Source organism: Anas acuta, chromosome 2 (assembly GCF_963932015.1).
Source record: "Anas acuta chromosome 2, bAnaAcu1.1, whole genome shotgun sequence".
Taxonomy (NCBI): domain Eukaryota; kingdom Metazoa; phylum Chordata; class Aves; order Anseriformes; family Anatidae; genus Anas; species Anas acuta.
The window spans coordinates 33,462,843-33,480,464 of NC_088980.1; the positions used below are offsets into that span (position 1 = coordinate 33,462,843).

The 17,622-nt window shown below is 38.7% G+C and overlaps 1 protein-coding gene across 1 annotated transcript in view; it reads right to left on the minus strand.

Annotated features, from left to right (window-relative positions):
- The window catches only part of RAPGEF5 (Rap guanine nucleotide exchange factor 5), a 161,556-nt gene that overhangs the window by 19,989 nt on the left and 123,945 nt on the right, over positions 1 to 17,622 (minus strand). The window contains exons 12-20 of the mRNA XM_068674166.1: positions 15,489 to 15,567; positions 14,287 to 14,431; positions 12,976 to 13,073; positions 12,209 to 12,239; positions 11,183 to 11,261; positions 8,101 to 8,250; positions 5,359 to 5,456; positions 3,495 to 3,617; positions 2,040 to 2,218 (exon numbers count right to left, since the gene is read on the minus strand). Of these exons, the coding sequence (XP_068530267.1) occupies positions 2,040 to 2,218; positions 3,495 to 3,617; positions 5,359 to 5,456; positions 8,101 to 8,250; positions 11,183 to 11,261; positions 12,209 to 12,239; positions 12,976 to 13,073; positions 14,287 to 14,431; positions 15,489 to 15,567 (982 nt within the window). The remainder of the gene's footprint in view (positions 1 to 2,039; positions 2,219 to 3,494; positions 3,618 to 5,358; positions 5,457 to 8,100; positions 8,251 to 11,182; positions 11,262 to 12,208; positions 12,240 to 12,975; positions 13,074 to 14,286; positions 14,432 to 15,488; positions 15,568 to 17,622) is intronic.

The window sequence follows — 17,622 nt, forward strand, 5'->3', positions numbered from 1 at the left end:
CACTGTTCTTTACAATCACGCAGTTATTTCTTCAGCTCAGTATTAGCATTCCCTAGCTGAATTACTTTGCATCTATCTAAATTAAATCTTATCCCACTGTTGTTTGCACATGCCACTAGACTCCTTAGATCATTCTTTTTTTTTTTATTGTTTTTTAAATCCTCCAATGCATTTGCAATCCCTCATCATTTTTATTGTCTGAAAATCTGATTAATGTTCAATTTACATATCCCTATAAATTAGTTGCAGTTTGCACTGGTTCCAATAGTGGTCCCTGTGGAATTTGCTTGATACCTCTATTCTTCGACGTTTCACTACATACAGTTGGCCCCTGCTTATTTCTAGTCCATTAGGAAATTTGAAATCCTGAAATAAAAAGATGTGTGCGTGTAAGAGAGAATCCTCTTAAGATGATTTTAGGTATGAGTGAATCCACTGTCTTCACTGGATTAATCACCGTGGAAAAGCACATGCCAAGGCCTTAGACTGGAAACTCTCTGGCACTTGTTACAAGTTTATATAAAGCTCACACTAAAGATGGCATAACATCTCTAGATGGCACATCTCTCACTTAACTTCAAGTGTCGTGTCTTGAAGTTAAAAGAAAAAACAGGGAGCAGTCAGAGCTGCTCTCAGCTCCCTACCTCTCTGCCTTGGTCATAAACAAAACAGCAGGGCTGCTTGTGGCTGCGCATAGCACGCTATTTCTCCACCCTAACTTGTCCAGAATTTATGAGATATTAGAAGGTTTTGTTTTAGACAGATGATTTTTGGATTAAAACAAGACCTCAGCAAACTAGATACTGTCCTATTTGTATAGCAGTATGCAGATTTTGACATAACTATCTGATGGGTGCTTCTCCAGTGCACTGGGAGAGCCTGTCTCCCATTTACTGACAACTTTATTTAGTTTCCACAACTTCAACTATTCACTTAACAGACACAGAATTAATTCACATAGAGAAAGATTCTAGTCTGGAGACAAATATATCCCTATTCATGTGGGACAGATATGAAACTTTTCTTGGAATGCAAATTAACACTATTGTGGTGCAAGCAAGGCACGCAGAACCAACCAGTTTTGACGTAACTGGACCAAACTTGGCCATTGATAAGGCAGAAAATGAAAGCATTACTGTATACCCCAGAACTTGCAACCTAAATCAAATCACATTTATGAGTTACACTAGATTAGATTAGAAAAATTCATTTCACCAAAGGCACTGCTTCAGTAGAGAACAGCCTTTTGTATGTAACTGCTTTGCAAATTAAATCAACCCAGTCGATGAGGGGAACAAATTATACATTTTCCATGAACATGCATATTCAAATATTGCAAAAGACCAACAAGTGGAGAAAGGCAAGAATGGTTGCACATATTTAAATTGCTCCATTCCCTTGGTTACCCAAATAAGAATAATTACAGAGAGAAGAACTCTCTGTCTATCGTATATGTGTATTTTGTTCCAAGGCATAGAATAAATGCCAGTACTACTTACTAATAGTGCAAGAATAGACTGCCATATCTAATTAGTGAAGAACCTCTGCCCTCCCCTTCCCTTCCCCCTTCCTCCCGCACCCCTTTCAAAAAATTAAAAGAGTATTCCAAACAGGATTGCATGGGGCAACAGCTTACTGAAGTGAGTTTCCTCTCTAGAGGTAGGCCTTTAAAACAGTTTTCTGGTTCTCTTATAGTCTTTGGAGAATGAGTGTTGCTGCTCAAATGTTTTACAACATGCTTCCTCAGGTTGTAGCCCTACATCATCATGTATTTTGCAGTTGATGCTGCAAATACACTGGCAGAGTAGCTGGGGAAGATTTGAACATCATACACTCCACCACATCTAATTTTGGCCAGTATTTGCTGTCGTTGTGTATGGACTGTTTTATCTAGGTATGGTTACTACATTCTTAGAACTCAAGATGGCAAATTAGGTTTTTGTCTTTGCTTTGCACCTAATTCTCTTTTCCCACCATATATATAGATATATATAAAGCATTTGAATTCAAGGATTTTTGTTGCAACTTTAGTAACTTACTGGGCAGCAATCTTGATGAACTTTTTGACCAACTGTACACGTTTGCAGAGCTGGCTGCAGAGGAGTATCTCAGTGGCAACCCAAAGCTGGACCTCATTGCATCTTTGAAGCAGAAGACTGAGATTCTCAGTGTTTTCAGCACTGCCCTGTCTGCTGAATGTGAAGTATATGAGCTCTTGCTGGAAGAAATTGTCAATATTATTAGGGATACAAAAATGACTTAAATATAAAGAAGTTATAAATTATGACAAATATTTCTGAGACAAGACTTAGATACAAATGGCTATTTTTTATTGTCCACAAGCCAATCACAAATGATTCGGTTTTTGGTTTGGCTTAGCAGTCTAAAGGCTTATTACAGTATTCAGGTGAACTGGAAGTCCTACAAGATGCACTTTTCTTTTAAGATTTCCTGCAGTTCCACTTCTCGTTTCAGGAAGATACAGGACATAACTAATCTGTCTCTTTCTGAATTTCATCACTTCTGTTCCAGCAGGAAGAAGCAACCAAATCCCAGAGCACTGCTGAATTTGAAAAATTTCCACTCCAATTTCTTGCTAAAAATGGCCAAATTTTCATGAACAGAAGCATGGGTCTTGATTTCTGTGCAAAGAAAAAAAAATCTTGACTAACTCTGTTTTTAAAGTGTCTAACCTGAGTAAAAGAACATGAAATAAAAGATCAAGGAAAGCATCTGATGAGAAGCAAGGGAATTTCCCAGTCACTTTCACAGAAAGTCATCACACTTTTCACTGAATGATATTTTCAAGTGACATTTTGTACTGTTAGCTGTGTGTTTTACTCAGAAGCTCACAGCAGAACCTATCAAAGTCATTGAAACAATCCAATGGGCACTGAAGTGGGATATTATGATATTTTATAAAGCCTGCCCAGTGTTTTTTTTATTTCATTGAAACCTAACCAGAGCAGTAATGTGAACATCTAAGTTGCTGAAATAGTGATTTATTGTGTGTGTGTGTGTGTGTGTGTGTGTGTGTGTGTGTGTGTGTGTGTGTGTGCGTGTGTGTGTGATTAAAGTGAAATCAAGGTCACTTATTCATAGTCCTGTATTTACTGGAATATTGTTGAGTGCAAAAGACAATTTGCATCCACAACACATTCATACAGACAGTTTTTAGAGAATAATTGTGATCTTTTACTCTCTTGAGGCAAGTTTCAATAAAACCCACGATGTATACAGGGAACATGAGATGCACCACCACAGGGAAGTTACAAACCTTTGTCAAACTTTTGCAGTATCAAGGATTACAACCCATGTCTTGGACCTGATTCCATACCACAACTACTGAGAACTGTGACATCATATTGTCATGACAGTGAACCAAGAACCAAGGAATACCAATGCTCCAAAATCCTGGTGCAATATCAAGACACCAAAGCAATATACTGCTGCATGAAAACAATGTACATTGAAGCGGCTATGGTGCTCCTCACCTCATGAATTGCGTTGAAGAGGCTCCAGTCAAAATTTGTTAGTTCTAAGGCAAGATCCCAGGTGTTGATTCCCAAAATTCTCACAGACCGTTGCTGCAACTCCTCGTTTTCAGCAAATGGGTTCTAAATAATTGACAAGAACAAAAATTTCTGAGCAAGTGCCAAAAGCTTCACAATGAAACAGATGTTAGACCAAGGTACAAAACAGAGCTGACTGAGTAAGTAATCTTCTAAGTGCACTGAGGTGTTTTTTTTTTTCCACACTAATCAAAATCAATGAGTTATAGCTTATTTAATAAATAGCCTGAAACAAGAACTGGTCAATAGGATCAATGATTTCCCATTGGATTAGGACTTCTCCTTCCCTTTCTCTTACTCTCTCTAAACCTTAAGTGTAAAACACTGACCAAACAGGTAATGAACATAATGAAAATATAACTTCTGAAATTCTCAAGAAAGTAAATTTTGACACCAGGAAATGTTTGTATTACAAGGTAAAGGAATCATCATGCAAACATACCAGCTCCAGAATAAATATACAAAACTTGCCACCAATCCACATACATTTACAAACAGCATAAATTCAACATAATTTACTCCAAGTGCAGTTGCCAACAAATAGTAAAACACTGCAGGTTCTGACTCATAAAAGTTACTTAGGTTATCACTGTGGAGTTCACTGGTATCGCCAGTATTAAGGGTCATTTGAATTTCCATTATTAGCTCTGATTTTCAAAGGTTTGTATTTCTCTTGTTTTTTTTTTTTACCTCATCAGTCTGAAACCTGGCACATGAACCATCTGCCAAGATGAAAGATTATTCTTATAAGTTAAGCCATTACTTTGGTGCTATATTCTTGACAGTTACAGCAAGTTTTGCTATTTTTATTATGCAACTAATGAAACTAGATTGGCTGTCACCTGTCTGTACTAGAAACCCTTCCTTAATATTAGCATTTTTAGAGGTGGCTAGAATGCTGGAGATAATGGGGATGACAGATTACAATGATATCAGCATGTCAGCTCTTCAGGGCACATTGATCCAACAAAATGTAAATAGACATTTCTCATTGCTAGGATGAATGCACAGATACTTGTGCTGACAACAAATAGAAGTCAGATGTAATACTGTCCCTGCACTTTCCTCGAAGCGTATGAATAATTAGCAGAAAAGATTAAATCTTGGAGTTGCTGCCTTACTGAGGTTTGGGGAAAGCACAGGGAGAGAGATTTTTCAATCCCATTTCCTGAGGACAGGGGGAATGAGAGAACTTCTGCCTTTCAACATGCTTCCCTCCCCAGCACCAGAGACATGGAAAGACAGAAAGACGGAAGAGAAAAGGAGATGCCACCAGCCACAAAACAACCATGTGGATGCCACAACACTGTGGTCATGCAGATACTCAGTAATTTTGGTAAAACTCACACTACATATATACATATCTACATGTAGTAATTCCACGTTTGTAGAGTTTGTATTCCACTTCTGTAACTCTATACTAGCTATTTTATGTATCGTAAAAGCACAAGGGCTAAAAAATGGAGTTGTGAGCTTTGAAGTAATCCTCATCTCAGTCAGCCCTGTACAACCACAAGCCAGCTTTTCTAGGCCGACATAGATTGAAAGATTTAAGCTTTATAGAAGCTTTGGTATATTTGAAATTGATGAACAAATTCCATTACTGTTCAGTCAAATAACTGCTGTTAATGCAAGATTTTTTTTCAGGAATAGAACAGCTTAGTAAGCTTCACTAAGGAACTGAAAAATAAGTCATGTACTGAAAACACACTCTTAAATGAATAGGAAGCCCTTGATCTGGAGTCAGACACATAAAAAATTGGAAGTACAAAATACACATCCTTACCAAAGAATCAGTCAGATCTTTTCGGTAGACAAACATCCGACTCGATGATTCAAAAGATTTTGAGATGGCCAAGTCATTTGGTTGTAGTTCATGTTTTTCTTTAAAAATAGAAAATAAAACACACAAGCTTCAGAAAAAGGAGTACAAGCTGCATATAAATATGAGAAAAAAAATTACAAACATATTTGTAAAGCCACTTATTTATTTTTTTTAGAACATAACTAAGCATTAAACACACATATACCAAGCATGGTTTCATCATCTCCACACTATTCAGAATAATAAAAGAAAAATGTCTCTGATGGTGGACTAGAGCACAAAGTCTTCCATAACCTGCTTTCAGTGTGGACTTCACAGAGGATAGAATGGAGAGAAACCCTTACATTTTCTAGTCTAACCTCCTGTGCATTAGTGAACATTTCATTTCAACCCAGTGGATCTACCACAAATGCAGTGACTTCAGTTAAAGCAACGTGTCTCATCCTCAAGAGACTGAGCTGCTGTGTGTCACAGGCAGAAAAGAACAGGGGTGGAGAACTCATCAGTAGCTGTTCAACCCATAGAGCAGAGGAATAACTGGGAAAAAAAGGTCCTTGTTAATTAATTTATGTAGAGAAATGATTCCTCTAGACCTTTACCAATTTATTTACTAACCAGCAGGACACACCAAACAGCCAGCAAAGAGAAAGGACTTTTTTTCTCCACTCACTGGGCAGCGTTCTGCTCTGGGCAATTTTGGATGCACCAGAGAAAGGTGTGGGGGGGGGGGGGGGGGGAGGAGGGTGAAGACCCAGAACACAGCTAAACACTCATGCCTTAGGAAAACTGTCTCTTCCTGCAGGCTCCAAGTAATCTTCTGGAGACCTGACATGAGATTTGAATATAGTCACTGTATTAATGTAGATCCAAAAGCACAACAAGCATGTTGACAGCTGACTTTTCATGGTCTATGAGGGAGGGGTAGAAACAGGAGTCTGAGTGCAAAACATCATTACTAACAATCCATTTTTCCCCTTCCTGTGCTCACACTGATGCCAGAAACATTCATGCTGAACTACCAGTATGTCCTTTCAAGATAATTTTGAATAAAAAGACCTTGCTCGTGCATTTAAAGAGTACAATAAAAACACGTTCTTCAACGCTCAACCTGTTGCCTTCCAAGTGGATGGTGGATGACAGCTCTGAGTCACGCAAACAGTGAAAAACAAAGGAAAAAATAAAGCATTGGCAGGCTGCTGTTTATTGCACACAGCACACAAGTGGCAATGCATAGGAACAAGGATACTGAAGCTGTGCTATCTCCAATTATTCATTCCATGTGACCAAACAGCATTTTGGAAATTACAATGGTCGTGTACAAATGATAGTCCCATTGTACCTGCATTTTAATGATTTCTTCTTATTGAACAGCCAAATGACAGTGACTTCTTTTTTCTGTGGCTTTCTTAGGAAACAATGCGGTCTAGAGATAATAGCATGTTTCATTATTTATGAATTGCTGGTTTTCTTTAGATAACTAGGTAGTTAGCACCAGATTTATTGCTATCAGAGCAAAACTTGCTCTGCTCCTGACCGGGAGCACAACACCCGAAGAATAACAGCAGCAGAGTGATCTTGCAGTGCTGCAAAATGCAATGGACTCGAGTTTGGGCACACACAAGGGTAAAACAAGTACATCTGCAAGTGATGTAACCCAGTTGGCCAGGACGCCTACATGTAATGCTCCCGTGTGGCTGCTCCACGCCCAGGCTCTCAATTGCCAGGGCAGGGCGCCATCTCCTTGCCACCCACACCAAAATCCTGCAAAAAAAGGTTATTTAATTGTGTTTGACATGGGGAAGGGAAAATGTGACCTCCACTTCTGAATCAGATAAATAAACAGAACAAGCCAGCATTTGTCTGTATTTCAAAGAAGTAAGACTGAATGCAATATCTTTACAGGTTTGCCCTTTGTCTTGGGATCTACACTGGTTAATGCTGGCTGAGAGCACAGCCCAGGCATTCTCAAGTCTTAGCCCTTCTTTGCAGGTCCAGCTTATCCTTTCCATGTACCTAGTTACATCACTTCCTTTATTTTCAATAAGAGACAAAGAAAAGATACCGCAATGAAGAAAAAAACCTGACCAGTGATTTTGAGGCCTGACAGACACCAAACAAAATCTTGGCTTTTGGCTGGTCCCTAGTGTCAGCCCACAATCAGTCTGATCCTCCACGTAAAGACAATAAGCCTTTCTTGGTAAATGAGAAACACTGAACTAACAGGCAAAAAATGTCAGTCATAAGCAATACTGCCTCAGTATCTTGACTGTGCAAATACATGTCTCCCTCCTTTCTCCTGGAGAATATTCATTCCCCATGCTGTAAATAAGAAAGCAGTCACACATACAGTATTTGCTATTCCCTTTTATATTTTAAAAGCAAACCATGCCTCATTGCCTTCCAAATTAATTTAGATGTGAAAGTAGATTTATCTGTGGGGAACAAAAAAAAATATCTTGTAATACTGATGGATACGGACAGTCCTTTGCACTCCCTTCCCAGCATGGAAACACCGCATCCGGCAGGACCCAAGAATGAGCTGTTGCCATGGGAACGACTCTGGGATGCAGCTCCTCATTGTTCCCTGGTCATCCAGCTGTGGGCCCATGCAGGAACAGCTGTATCCTTGCACCAGAAAATGTCAGCCCTCCCTTAAGGTGATGCACTAAAGGGTGAGTAATTGGATGAAGGAACGGTATTTACCACCAGAGAACGTGACTGTCACCAGTGCCAGCTCCTCCTCTGGGTACTGGATCTTTTCCGCTATAATCTTCAGGATCTCCTGCGCCGAAGCGGTTACTTGAGCTTTCACGCTGACATAGGAGTGCTCCGTTATATACACACGGCAGAATACTGCACAGAGGAAGAAAGGCAGGCTCAGCAGAAGTCAGAGACCCCAGCAGAAAAGGGGGGAACGCACATACCCAGTCTCTGCAATACCCCAGCTGCAAGAAGGGCTGCTCCCGCACCCTGCCCAACAGGGATGTGAAACTAAGCACCAACCATCACCATTTTCCCCCTCACCACCCCCTCTTCCTGGGAGATGACTGGGACAAACAGATGCATTTCCATGGATGCATGTCAGCAACACCTACTCAAGAAATCCTACCATGAGGATGTATAGCAGACAACCTCCCCTGCTGTCTATTTTCTCTGCAAACTCAGCTGTTACCACATTTTGCCCCTTCCTTTTAGGTTCAGATAAATCACCATTCTTCTGCTGCAGAAACTATTTAGCCCTTCCACTTTCACCTGGAGCAGTAAGTTCCTCGAGAGACATCTAAACTACATGCACTGCTGGGGTATGTTAGCACCAGCAGAGGCTGCCTGAACTGCAGTGCAATTTGTTCCAAAACTCTCTTCCTGAGTCACTTGCAGCACACATAAAAGGGACTGGTTTGGAGAAATTCCCTGGGCTCAAAACTTCCACGGAAGTCCAAGAGTTGTTTAGGCTCTGGGAGGGAGATTCCCATCGGTAACGCTGTGGTTGGCTCAAGCAGTAGCTTGTTTCTGCTATGAAAATGACGTACGATCCCTGTTTCCCAGAATTTTAGGTTTACTTTTTTTTTTTTCTTTCTGAGTTTGCTGTATTCAGATATTTGAAATACAGCTGCCATACTTAAAAGGAAAGAAACAGACCTGCAGACTGGCACAGATGTTTCAAAATGACATCTGCTAATGAAAATTGCCACAGCTCTGGATTCCTTACTCACTTAAGTGCTTAAAATTTTTGTTTTCTTCTACTTAAGTGGTTAGCGTAGACAGGCTACTACCATGACAGTATAAGATAATACTATTCTTCTCCAGAAATGTTGTATTTTTACTGACAAATATATGTAGCAATTTTGCCTGTTGTACAAATCTTCACAGCTTCAGGGCACTGTCATTAACTGAGACCATGCCAGAAGTGGTTAAGAACTCTATCTTACTGAGCATCTTTTTTGTGTTGTAGAAAAGAAAAACAAAGATAAGAAGGAAGGAGGAACTTAACATTTAACCTTGGGGAAGAAAAGTCATTTGATTTTATAATTTTTTTCTTAACCTATATCTGCTAGCAGACAGTAAACCATGTGCTCATCGTGTGTCAGAATCTGTCTTCAGAATGCATAAAACTAGTGAAAAGGTAGATATATCAAACTCTATATAGAGTAGGTAGATATATCAAGCACTCTAAATGCAAGGTAGAAAAAAATAAGACAGCAATATTTGGCCTCCATATGTAGAGCACAACACAACTTGCCTACAGTGAATTTGTTTGAAAACTCCACCTCTGCCATTTGGGAGGGGAAAGTGACAGCAATATATTAACTTATAATTGAGCTGTTGACATACCCTTTATTTAGCATTGAACCAACCCACAAAATCAGGTCCTTGAGAACAACCATCATACTGATCCTCTTCCCCTCCACAAATCCATGATATTTATAGGCATGGACCATGACATCCCTTCAGGAGCCTACGCTGCCCCTCAGTGAGATGCAGGAGGGAATGCCACCAGGAGGCTGTGGGCACGGGCTGTAAACAACCCTGAGACGTAACATTATATTAGGAGATAAAATGCTTCTAGTCTGACCTCTGGCCCTGAGGGCAAGAGGCATGGCGTGGCTTGGACAAACCCATCCTCTACAAGCACCATCTCTTGGCAGCACTCCACAGCCCATCCCATTTCCCTCTGTTACACCCAGGCATCTCTCTCTCCTCTCCCCAGCCCCACTTTTTCTATTTCATTCCCTCAGTCCCAGCATCTTCCATGGCTCACACTCACAAAGAGAGAGAGCAAAGCAACATATGGCCTTGCTGGGTTCTACTCTTCCTGTCCCTATGGCCATGGGATCTGTCCCCTCTCTTGTGCCAGTACCTTTCCTTCTCATGAGTGGTATCAGACTTTTTAAGAAGAAAAATGAATGTGGGGGTTCTCATCCAGAAATTACATTTTTAGAAGCAGCTTTGTCAGCCTAAACTTCAAGAAGATTTTCAGGCGCAGAAAGAGGCTACCTGTCAGCAGAACATAGTGTAGAAAAAGACTTGGCACTAATGGAGCAGTTTTTTTGCCATGTCACAAATGAGCACTAAAAATATCTTGACTCAACATGAACTTGTGGAGTTTTGTTCCCAAGGAGAAATAAAGATTTGTTGTTAAAGGGCAAGGTTTCCCAGGAGAGGATTTTTCTGCCTGTTCTCTGCTGATTTGCGTGGTGTTATTCTCCTCTCTGCCTACTTCCTCTTGAAGGCATTACGGGACAGTGAGAGCTTAATTTTATTATTGCATTACCAACAATGAAGGGAAGTCATATTTTGAAATGGCTGACATTAAAGCATAGTGGCATCTCAACCTCCAGAAGGAAAGGTTTTTGAGGAGAGAAGGAACTGACACCAGTTCTCAGAGTTAGCAGATCCTGCCCCACTTAACCTGACAGGCTCATTCACCTCCTGCACCCAACATCTCGGTCAAGAGACTGAAATCATGACACAGGGCAGGAATAAAGTCTGTTGGATAGGCTGCCTCTCCTGTGAATCACATAGCTCTGTCACAGAACCACTGGAGGAACTGGGTGGGGGAAAGCCCTTGAGGTATCATTCTACCACTGAGACCCTGCAAAGCTGGAGTCAGAAAGATAATCTTCATACAGCCAAACCTTTCTTGTTTGTGGCCCTAGGGTCCTGTTCAGAATCTGTATGTCTCATAAAGTGTACCTTACAGGCAGCCCTTACTCAGAAACAATTTTGCCCTGACATTTAAAGGCAGTGCACTAGGCTTTTCCCCCACTCTTTCAGTCATACTTACTTTCTTCTGCTTCATTCATGGTTCCTCTGTGCTGCAGCCAGCTCTCCTTTAGACTGAACTGGTGGAAAAAGGTTTTATTCTGTGAGGGAGTGGGGGAGGAAAAAAAAAAAAAAAAAGAAAAAAAAAGAGACAACAATGACTCTCTGCATTCCTGCCCTTTACAAAGCAGTAATTCACAGAATCTAGCATTCAGCGCATACATCTGGCCAAGAGGTTTCTGTATAGGAAATCCACCCACCCTTTCCTGGATCAGTAAACTGGGAGTTGCTTACTAAATAATGGCAAAGGTGGGAATTTCTGAGGAAGTGAGATGTGCCTAGACCAAGCAGCCTTGACATTTCAAGGTTATTTGTAATCATGCGCAGAGTTAATTTCTTATGCACTTATTATATATATACATTTCCTATGTACCAATCAGCCTACCTGGCAATTTCACTGTTCTGCCCTCTACATTTCTGCAGTAACATTTTAAGCTTGTTATACGCTACAGCTTCAATCCAGAAGACTTCACTAGCTCAGCAGTTCACCTCTGCAAAGTTCATACATAAACATTCTCCAGTTGCATCTTTTACCTCTGGTTAAATAGACAAATCCATGTTCTTCTCTTTCTTTCTTTCTCTGTCCCTGTCACAACAAATCCCCCTTTACTCTGTTTACTTGCCACCTGCAGTCAACGCCTGTGCTCAGGCTGGTTTGCCGCATCTATCCAGCCAGGCAGGATGTGCTCCCAGACCTTTGTTGTTCAAAATATTCAACACTGACATCTCAGGACGTATTGTTAAGATGATAATACTGTCACAGCCACTGCAGGTTAGTTCACACAACTGATATCTAGGCTACACTGGCAGGAAAAAAAAAAATCCTTAAGTAATGTTGCAGGTCTAGCCTCACTGATGTATCCTGTCATGTTTTTGGTCACCTGTCACTTTCAACTGAGACAGCAAGAAAAGATGTGAAAGTGGAGAGGAGGAAAGAAAGTGAGATTGTAAGTTAGCTAGCAACCAGCAAGAATCAGGCTTGTGTTACCTTTCGGTGTGGTGAATATTCATCTACAGTGCTGAAACAAAAAGGAAAATCCAAATCATTCTTTCCATCCAAAGATTAGGAAGTTCTAGCTATCTAAGTTTACAACATAAAAAAGCTTTTTTTAACATTAAATGTTCACCAGAGCATAGCTGCAGAGCTCCTTCAGTGAAAGCTAAGGGCATCTGACTCAACCTGAAAACTCTTCTGTGAAGTACAAAGTCAATGCAGAAAAAAGAAAGTCTATGAGATCCCAGAGGACACTGATACCAGTGCCAGCCAGGGTCACAGCTCTTTCAATTTCCCAAAAGGACAAATCACAGAAATTATTCCATTTGTTAGAAAAATGTGCCAAGGAAATATCTTTCACGAATACAGTAATTATTAGTAAAACAGTAACCCTAACGCAACCACTGCAAAAGAGATTTGCTTCTCAATACTGCAGGGAAGAGGAGAGAGAATGCATTGTTTGAAGTCAAAGACTGCTGGTTCTGAATTACATTTTGCCAGTTTTTCCACACACTATTGCTTTACTTGGAAATCATCACAATCAAAATTGATGGGAGCAATTGTAGAACACACTTCACCCAACAAACATCAGATAAAATGGAATAATCTAGCTTTCCTTTAGACGAGATGTATTGTAAAAATGAATACAGTATTTGTATCACTCATCCCTTTATCTTTACTGAATTCCAGCAAGATGCCAACAAAAATAAATTACACTTTAAATAAAATGAGATTTGATCACAAATATAATCAATACTTACTGACGACGATGCATCCCAAGTATTTTCTGAAATTCCTTCAGTTCCTTCTCAAGAATGGGATATTCGTATACATCATCTAATACATTCCGGTATATCGTCTACAAAATAAAATAGTATCTGCAAACATCTGATAACTCAAAAATAAATCTAAGGTGTCACATCAGTAGTCTAAATCAATTCAGGCACTAGCCTACTGAAATAAGTTTCATCCTTGTTTTTATGCAATCAGCAGAGAATGTCCCTATTTAAATTTTCAGGCTAGTTCAATGCTCAGTTTGTCTTCAGAGAAGCACTCTTTTTATCAACACCAAGTGAAAACGTAAAACGTTGAACTCACTAGTCTACAAACAAAGATAAAATGGCACTTATGGCTGTTACATGAAATGTGGATTAGTTCTGAACAATCCATTCAGAAGCTTTAGGACATACCACACCATCACCACTCATCCGAAATTATAATAATTTGATTTAGACTTTCAAAATAAATGTTCTTCTTCACTTCCTCATGTTTGCAGACATTTTAAATTGAGTCAAGACTTTCCTCAAATTTAGTTAAATATTCATTTTTTTACTTGAGTGAATGACTGAACAGAGCAAAAAGGCCCTCAGGAAGATCTCCAGTTACAAGACAAAGTTTTCAAGAAAGGTGAAAGATCAATCCTACAAATTCTCTCAAAATACTTTTTCTATCAGCAGGGAGAAAAAAAAAAAAAAAAAAACACAATTGGCTAGATCTAATAGATCTTGGCCCAGTGAAGCATGGCTATTTGCGAATCCACAAGGCAAGTATAAAGTTTTGGTACTCAGATACTTGCTAAGAGGGGCAGAATATTTATGCATTTAATAAAAATGCATAAAGCTGTGTTGTTCTCAATATACAAACATTGTGGAATAACATTATACTCTTCCTTGTACCTCAGACAAAGGCTTCAAAACTTGCCCTTCATCCATGATCATACTGACTGTAGACCCTGTTCTGGCAGACCAGTGTGTCTAAGGAACCTCCACAACTTTGTAGTTTTATTTCTTACCTTCTTAATTTTTCCCCATTTTCTAGACTGCATGTACTTTTATAAGTTTCATACCTGAAAGTAATGTTTTTTTCATTTTGAATATATGAATAACAGATGCATGTTCAACATGACTTCCTCTAAGGCATTAAGGAAAAACATGCAAAAAACTCTTTATAAATAGATATTTAGAACTAATCTTAAATATGAAAAATTATGCTTTTTTAATTTTCACTGTTGAGGCTTTTTAGACAAAACATGATAATTAAACAATGAAATGCATCAGGAAGTGTTTCAATACCTTTAAAAATTGTTTTAAATGCTCATCTTCATGTAACCAGTCTTTATAGAGAGAAGTCCACTGAGAAACCAAATGCAAAACTTTTCGTTTCCTACAGGATACATCAGAGTCGTCTTCTTTCCCTTGATAGTTCTTTGCACAATAGGTACAGTAGGTTAAGGGAAAAATATACTAAGAGTTCACTGAAACTTCACTGAATCAAGTGACAGGAAAAACTTCATAATCACCTTGTTTGTTGTTTAGTAATTAAAGTTTTTTTCACTAAACTGTTCAGTTATAAATGCATATTTATCCTCTTTGAAACGTTAGGAATTTCAACTTTTTGGAATGAAATACTCAGCAATAGAAATGTCATTTCATCCCCTGTGTCAACATGTTTTTTTTCTCCTTTCTATACTAGAGAGAGAAGTCTATAAAACGTAAAAACGGTTTAAAAGGAGTTATACAATGTTGAGTCATATCTTTCCTGTAGAAGTGGGAATGATCCTTTGTCCTGCACACAGATGCCAATGTGAACGTCTGTATGAAGGAGGACAATGCATCATTACTACAACAACAACAAAAAATGAGCAGAAGAAGTCAGTTCTTTTTCCCTGCACAAATTATACTATCTGCAGAAATAACGCTATTCAGAAAAAAAAAAGGGGGGGGGGGAGTAAAAGAATCTATTTCCACTATTGTTATCTATTCACAAATAGAAATACGAAATGACACAAGGTACTCACTTTATACATTGTTCCTGTCCCTTCACTATTCTTTTTTTCATTAAGTGAAAAGATTATGCTTTCACGGCAAAAAGAAAAGAAAGTAAAAAAAGAAGGTTCATTTTATACCTGCAAGATCATTCAAGCAATACACCATAGCTTATGGAAATAATTGGAAATAGGAGAAAAAAATTGTTTTGTCTCAAAATGATTTATATATTGTATCAAAATGACAAAAGGTACAGACATTGTAGAATACTTCATTTTTTTTCCTCTTAACATATTCTGAAGTATATTACACAAGTATTCTAAGAATTTACATTTATGTTCTGGGTATGTTTAAACCTGATCTTAAATGTTATTTTTGTAAAAGTTATGAAGATTTATATAGCTTTAAAAAAAAACAGCATTTGCACTGTTTTTATGAATTAGGCCTGACAGTATACAAACTTAGGTGTCACTGTGTGACGCCTGCTAATACAACACTTAAAAGGATATTGCCTCAGAAGAGCCTGGCACAAGTCATCAGTTGTCATGAAAACTGTGTACGTGAGAAGGAAGTCATCCAGGAGAGTTTCTGCAGAGGAAGACAAAAAATAATAAGGTACAATATATTGTTGAAAGGAAGAAGACCATATCTATTATCTATTCCTGTGTGCATGGCAGGAACAGGAACTCAAAAAAAAAAAAAAAAAAAAAAAAAAAGCCTAAAGAATACATCACTGTTTTGAAGACTGTTTCACACAGTTAACAGTATGTTTCCACTGCAGATGAGATCCTTATTTAACAAGCACATCAACTCTCATAGAGACGAGTAGATATATGCACAAAATAAGCCAGAGTTCAGCACTAAGAATCCTCATCATAAACACCACCACCCTGGTTGGTTCTGCTGGATGGTTCCAGCCAAGCAACTTTTCCACCAGATAAATTGTTTTAAAATTTCAGAAGACAAGGTTTTATTAATAGAAGATGGAAAACCGTGATTGCCATGTACGCTGATGAACATGTAGGCATAGTTTTTGAGAAGCATGAACTACGCATATTGAAACCTTTAGCTGGTTAAATCTTGCACGCAACACTAAGTGCTGGGACATTTATTCTATGGTTTACTTAATTATATTATTCAAGTTATTTTCTGCTTCTGACATTCCTCCAAATGGTTTCTATCAGTGTTACTAAAATGACCTGAACGTACTTGCTGACAAAGCATTTCTACCCACTGCAATGTAGGACCTCAGGTTGTCAGGACAAGCAGTACTCCCAATTCAGACCTCAACAGAGCTTTCTCATTCCTCACTCCTATGCCACACTAATTTTAGGATTTCTCCAAACCTTTCTACATACACTAGTCACAAGAGGGAAGGTTGAAAGAACTAGGTTTGCTCTAAGATGAGAGGGCTCAGGAGGAATCTTGTGGTGGTCTTCAATAGCTCAGTGGCAAGGTAGAGATAAAGCCTAGCTTTTGCCAAGAGCATGTAATGTAATGACAAAAGGAAACCATCAGACACAGATAAAAGGGATTTTTTTTTTCTCTTTGAGGATGGACAACCACAGGGACAAGCTGCCCAGACAGACTGCAGAACCTCCAACATCAACAACATTCAAAGCTTGCTGGGGCACCAAAGCCTGCTCTTACAAAAGCTGCTTTAAGCAAGGGTTAGACCAGATGGCCTCCAGAGGTCCCTTCCAAAGAAAACTGCACTATAACTCAAACAACTTTGCTCCTAGTGTTAGTTAATCACTCATTCATGATGTGTGATCTCAGAATTAGTTTTTATTTTGTTCACAAACACAATCTTTTAGTTTTCTGCAAACAGACATGAGAATTATGCCAGTCATTTTATGCCCAAAATAAAAATGACAGTTTCTGTTATTGTTGTTGTTTGTTTATTTGTTTGTTTGGATAAAACAAATGCATTTTTTCTTGAAACTTGAGGAGTCTGTATTCACTGTATTTCTTTGACTTCCAGCAAATACTCTGTGTTCCCTTTAACAAGAAATAAGTTTTTGCACCACCTGCTTTACCAGATGAGAACAGGAGCATAAACAGAGGCTGACAGATAAGGGAAATTCTGGTTACTTTTATTTATATATCCTATATCTATATATAGAGAGAGAGAGATGACACATACACACACTTATATACATTGTGAGGAATAAAGAAAAATTAGATTGACGACTAAAAGAAAATGATTAAATAAAGAAATCAGAAAATAGCATTGCAGGCTTTTGCATGAAGAAAGACTTCTTCCAAAGGCAGCTTTTTCTATTTTTCAACTATTACTGTGCTATATTACTGTATTATTTATATATTTATATATAAATAAATAAATATAAATATATAAAGTATTTCTTTAGAGCAAAAATACTTTTAGTGGTATTACTAGTTGTTATTAGTTAGCTATTACTAGTAATTGCTACCACTACTCAGTTGTGATTAAGTGATTGATTTACAGCTGTAGAGACTGAAGGACAAAACACCCCTCACAGGATGAAGATAAGGCTGTGCCCTCATTTCTGTATGTTGGCTTCCTCACTATTTGTTTTATGATGTGGTGCAGTCCAAGCTAGTGCTTGTGTGCATGTGTGTAACTGAGAGCAACCCAGCAGCTTTTCATACTAAGGCTGT